The sequence below is a fragment of the Babylonia areolata genome, chromosome 4 (genome assembly GCF_041734735.1).
Source record: "Babylonia areolata isolate BAREFJ2019XMU chromosome 4, ASM4173473v1, whole genome shotgun sequence".
Lineage (NCBI taxonomy): Eukaryota > Metazoa > Mollusca > Gastropoda > Neogastropoda > Buccinidae > Babylonia > Babylonia areolata.
The window spans coordinates 15,864,363-15,869,362 of NC_134879.1; the positions used below are offsets into that span (position 1 = coordinate 15,864,363).

The following is a 5,000-nucleotide window of genomic DNA, read 5'->3' on the forward strand; positions in this document are numbered from 1 at the left end:
ATTAGAAATAACTTCCCAAAAATCATCTGCAGAATAGTTACTCTCTATGTCATATTTGGGCAAGAAGATACGTAACTGCTGACAGTGAAACAAGCAGTGATACCTGCTGAACTGCATACCACAAATGCATAAAACATTTTTACTGTATATTGTCTTCAGCGCGTCAAGTTTTATACGGAAGAAAGTAGAGGTTATTAATCTTGTATAGCAAGCTGATGAATTCTGTATTCTCTCTCTCTCTCTCTCTCTCTCTCTCTCTCTCTCTCTGTGTGTGTGTGTGTGTGTGTGTGTGTGTGTGTGTGTTTCTTTTTTCTCTCTCCAACATGGGGAAAAAATGGTCCGAGATAAAGACCATAATAGACTTCTCTGTGTTGTTCCAGAGCACGTTCACTCAGTGGATCAGCAGGGTTAAAGAAAACAACAACCCCGTAGGGCAGAACCAGTGATCTGGTGATTACGTCTATGATGGGAGTGAGCCAGCACAGCACAGCACAGCACAGCCCTGCAGTGAGTGAGAGAGTGAGGGAGTGCTAGATTCTGTGACGGCAGACACTCACTCACACCGAAGGCCTCCATTGAGTTACATCATTGTTGGTTGTTAAGTGGTTTGGCTCTGCTCGGCCGGGCTCGGCTCGGCCGTGCATCTTGCTCTTTCTTTGATCGTTATCATGTTTACGGCTGGCAGGACCCATTTTGGGCGTGGCACCGCAGCTTCTGTCCACTGTCCATGTGGCAGATAATGTGTGTGTGTGTGTGTGTGTGTGTGTGTGTGTGTGTGAGAAAGACAGAGAAATGGGTGTTGCGTGCTTAGAAGGAGACGGATAAAGGCTGAGACGATGGGGGGCAGTGATTGAGAAGGCTGGGGAGAGGGGTACGGTAGAGAGAGTGAGGGGTAGGGTGGGGTGGGGGCTTTGGGGGAGGGGGATGGAGGGAGAGTGACACGTCACTGTGGAACGCATGTGTGTGTGTGTGTGTGTGTGTGTTGGCGTGGGAACGTTGTGGCGTGGAGAGAGGTGGGTGGTGGGGGTAGGGGTTTGGAGAGGTTGAACTGAGAGAAGGTGGGTGGTAGTGACAGGTGGTGCGGTAGGAGCTAGTGGGGGGTGTGGGGGTGGGCACTGCAGTGGCTTGGAGAAGGGCAAGAGGTGGTGGTGGATGGATGGTGTATGTAGTGAATGGGGGGAGGCTCGCAGGGATGTGCATGGGCGGGTGGAGAGATCCGGCAGTGCGTCAGCGGTGTGTGGGATTCCTCGACAGTGTCAAAACACACAGCAGAAGCACCACCACCATAACCACCAACACCAGCAGCAAAAACAGCATCGCCGCGCCTGTAACCTTCAGTGCAGTGCAGGGTGTTCTTCTTTTTCTTTTTTTTTTCGTGACGTGTCGTTCCACACCATCGACTTGGCGGGTTGCTCTTCTGTGATCTACGGAGTATCTTTAAAATATGTATGTATAGTAGAGGAAAAGAGAACAGGAACTGAAGAGAAAAGGAATGAGTTTTTCTGTATTATTCATTTTCGGTCGTTCCCACCGACAAAGCAACGGAACAGAGCACCGTTTTTGCACAGACTAGGAAAGAACACCACTTGTCTGAACCCCATGAAATATTCATCAGTAGTGTGCCCCACATCTGTTCGGGAAGCTACGGCGATCGTTAGGACTCTGATGACCAAGGACTGACAACCCCACTGTTGTGTTACTTAACTACCACGGTTTAGCTCTTATCCATGCCGACGGTCATTATTCGCCAAGAATGAAACGGGAATTACAAGTCACCGCATTTTTGTATAACCACCTCAGTTTTGAAAATGTGAGAAGCATGATTCAGTCCCTTGGCTTGTGGAAATGAGTGAGATCGACTTTGATCGACGTCCAGTCAGTCGTCTATATCGATAATTACAGCTGTGGATTGATTTTTCTTAGTCACGAAAGCCGAAACTGATTACCTGACAGTGATCCATGTGGCTATTGAGTGCACTGTTCGGATGGAAAGCGGTAATGTCAATAATGTTGTTAAGACAAAATCGATAGAAGCCGCGAACTGCATTGAACAACTGACGGCTAAGGAAAGTGCCAAAGGCGGACAGGGTTTTTTTTGGTCGATGGCCTGAGACGGTAGGTAGGATGAGTGTGGGAATGCTGTTTGTTGCACTCTTATCCGTGCTGGCCTATATGATCGTCGGCATCCAGATCTTTCACGCCTTGGAGTCTGACAAGGAGATTGAGCGGCAAAGGAAGCTGATGGGGATGTTGCAGCTGTTTCTCGGTGAGTGCATCATGATGACGATGACGATGATGATGATGATGATGGTGATTATGATGATGATGGTCACGGTGGTGGTGGTGATGATGATGGTGGTGATGGTGATGGTGATGATGGTGATGGTGGTGATGATGATGGTGATGATGATGATGATGATGATGATGGTCATGGTGGTGGTGGTGATGATGATGGTGGTGATGGTGATAGTGATGATGATGATGGTGGTGATGATGATGACGATGCTGATGCTGATGCTGCTGCTGCTGATGATGGTGGCGATGGTGATGGTGATGATGATGATGATGACGATGCTGATGATGGTGGTGATGATGATGATGTGTAGATGTTCACTCTTTGCTTCAGTCAATAAGTCATGTACGCTTCCACATCATTTCTATATATAGCTATATTACGCAGTCTTTTTCCTCTCTTTAAAATAAAATATACTTTTGGCTTGTCGTCTTGCGCACAACCACCCCACCCTTTTGAAATTTAAGCTCTTCGCTTTACGTTGTACGGCAACCCAAATCCTCCCTTTGCAATTTTATTCCTTTTGTTTCAGTCATGTACATAGATATACCACCCCTTCCTGGTTTAAGTCGTGCGTGCACCCGTCAGTCCCTTTATTTTAGAATTTTAGCTCTTTTCTTTCAACAACAAGGCACAATAGCTTTTTCTCTTTGTTACTGAGACGAAGGCACAAAACTCAAGTCATTTCAGCGTGTTTCCCACCAGCTTGCATGCAGGTAAATTAAAAGATGCAGGGAAATAAATCACTCTGTCAAAATAAAAGTTCCAAGTTCGCCCATGTACCCTTCCTTTGACTTGCACACGAAATTAATGCGTAAACAAAAAATATGATTTATTCCAGATTTGACAATGCCTGATGTTTTGGTTTCATACATGCCACGTTCAAAAATGGAATTTCACACACACACACACACACACACACACACACACACACACACACACACACACACACACACACACACGCACACACAATGCAACCTCGATATCTTTGGTGTGGATGGAAATATGATTGGGATATAATAACTCGAATATGTTGAAAGAAGTACCTGGATTTGTTTCTCAGTACCTCTTATTTAGCTGCAAGAAAACTGATGGCAATTACAGAGCAGCAATAACTGGAAATGGTGTGGTTTTGTCCAAACAAGAGTAAGTTGTTATGCTTGTTTGTTGATTAATATCTAACTCTTATTTAGATTTTCTTGTTGTCGTGCACACACACCAATCACCCCCCCCCCACCACCACCACCTCCCCAGTCACCCCCAACCCAGCTCCCTTTCAACAGACGGTGGAACCAAAGACACGAAAAGAGTCTCAAGGGAAAACCGGCCGGGGAACTGTAAGCAGACGGGGTGTCAAAAGAGCGTAGCATCCTAGAAAAGGATGGTATAGATAAAAACAGATCAGAAAGATATGGTGGAATATTACTGTGGTACAGACACTGTAAAGCAGAGACAAGCAATCTTGTATTGGATTCTAGCCTTCACAGGAAGCCAGTGAAGCGGCGTTCAGAGCAGTTGTGCTGCACTCTCGTGCAACGAGTGTTTTACGAAGCACGATTCGGGGCTGCATGATTCTGAAAGTGTTGGAAGTTCGTTGGTGGGTTTGGAGGAACTTTATATCAAGCTTCGTTTCTCAGTGTGGCTGGTTTGATTCTGGTCTTTAAATGAAACATTTGGTTTCTGTGAGTACATAAGAGGAAGGGGTTTTATTCTGTATGGATTAACCGATACTGTGAGGTCAGAGTGATCGGGTGGGAAGTATGACTGTCCGTATGCGATGTATGTATGTATGTATCTGTCTATCTATCTATCTATCTGTCTATCTGTCTGTCTGTCTGTCTGTCTATCTATCTATCTGCCTGTCTGTCTGTCTGTCTGTGTCTGACTGTCAATCAATCTGTACGTCTGTCTATGTATGTATGTATTCGTTCTTTTGCTTAACGTCTATCCACATTTGTGATTTTAGACGAAAATCCATTATCTCCCCCACCCCACCAATGCCTTAAATCATCACTACCATTCCCTGTTCCTCTCTTCTCAATTAACATTTTTAAATTTTAAAAGGAAGAAGAATATAAACGAAATAAAAAATAAACTAACCAGTCAACCAGTAGAATCACAACGAAGAGCCAATTGGGCTCCAAATTAAACTCTGAACTATTTCAAACACATGTTGATTATCATAAAAGACAATGTATGTATGTATGTACGTATCTGTCTGTCTGTCTATGTTGTGCCTGCCTTGCTGTCTGTCTACCTGTCCGTCCGTCCGTCCGTCACTTCGTCTATCTATCCATCCATCCGACCATCATCCGACTGTCTATCTGTTTCCTTGTCCATCCATCTGTCAACCAACTATACATCCATCTCTTCCTCTGTCGGTCTTTATCTTTGTCTGTCCATCTGCCAACCACTGAACCATACATCTTCTTCTTCTTCTTCTTCTTCTGCGTTCGTGGGCTTCAACTCCCACGTTCACTCGTATATACGCGAGTGGGCTTTTTACGTGTATGACCGTTTTTACCCGGCCATGTAGGCAGCCATACTCCGCTTTTGGGGGTGTGCATGCTGGGTATGTTCTTGTTTCCATAACCCACCGAACGCTGACATGGATTACAGGATCTTTAACGTGCGTATTTGATTTTATGCTTGCGTATACACACGAAGGGGGTTCAGGCACTGGCAGGTCTGCACATATGTTGACCTG

General features: G+C 45.4%; 1 protein-coding gene across 1 annotated transcript in view; it reads left to right on the top strand.

The window, feature by feature from the left end:
- Positions 1-2,114: 2,114 nt before the first annotated feature.
- Positions 2,115-5,000, top strand: part of LOC143281579 (potassium channel, subfamily K, member 16-like) — a 51,905-nt gene continuing 49,019 nt past the window's right edge. Inside the window, exon 1 of the mRNA XM_076586817.1 lies at positions 2,115-2,266. Within this exon, the coding sequence (XP_076442932.1) occupies positions 2,125-2,266 (142 nt within the window). The 5' untranslated portion in view covers positions 2,115-2,124. The remainder of the gene's footprint in view (positions 2,267-5,000) is intronic.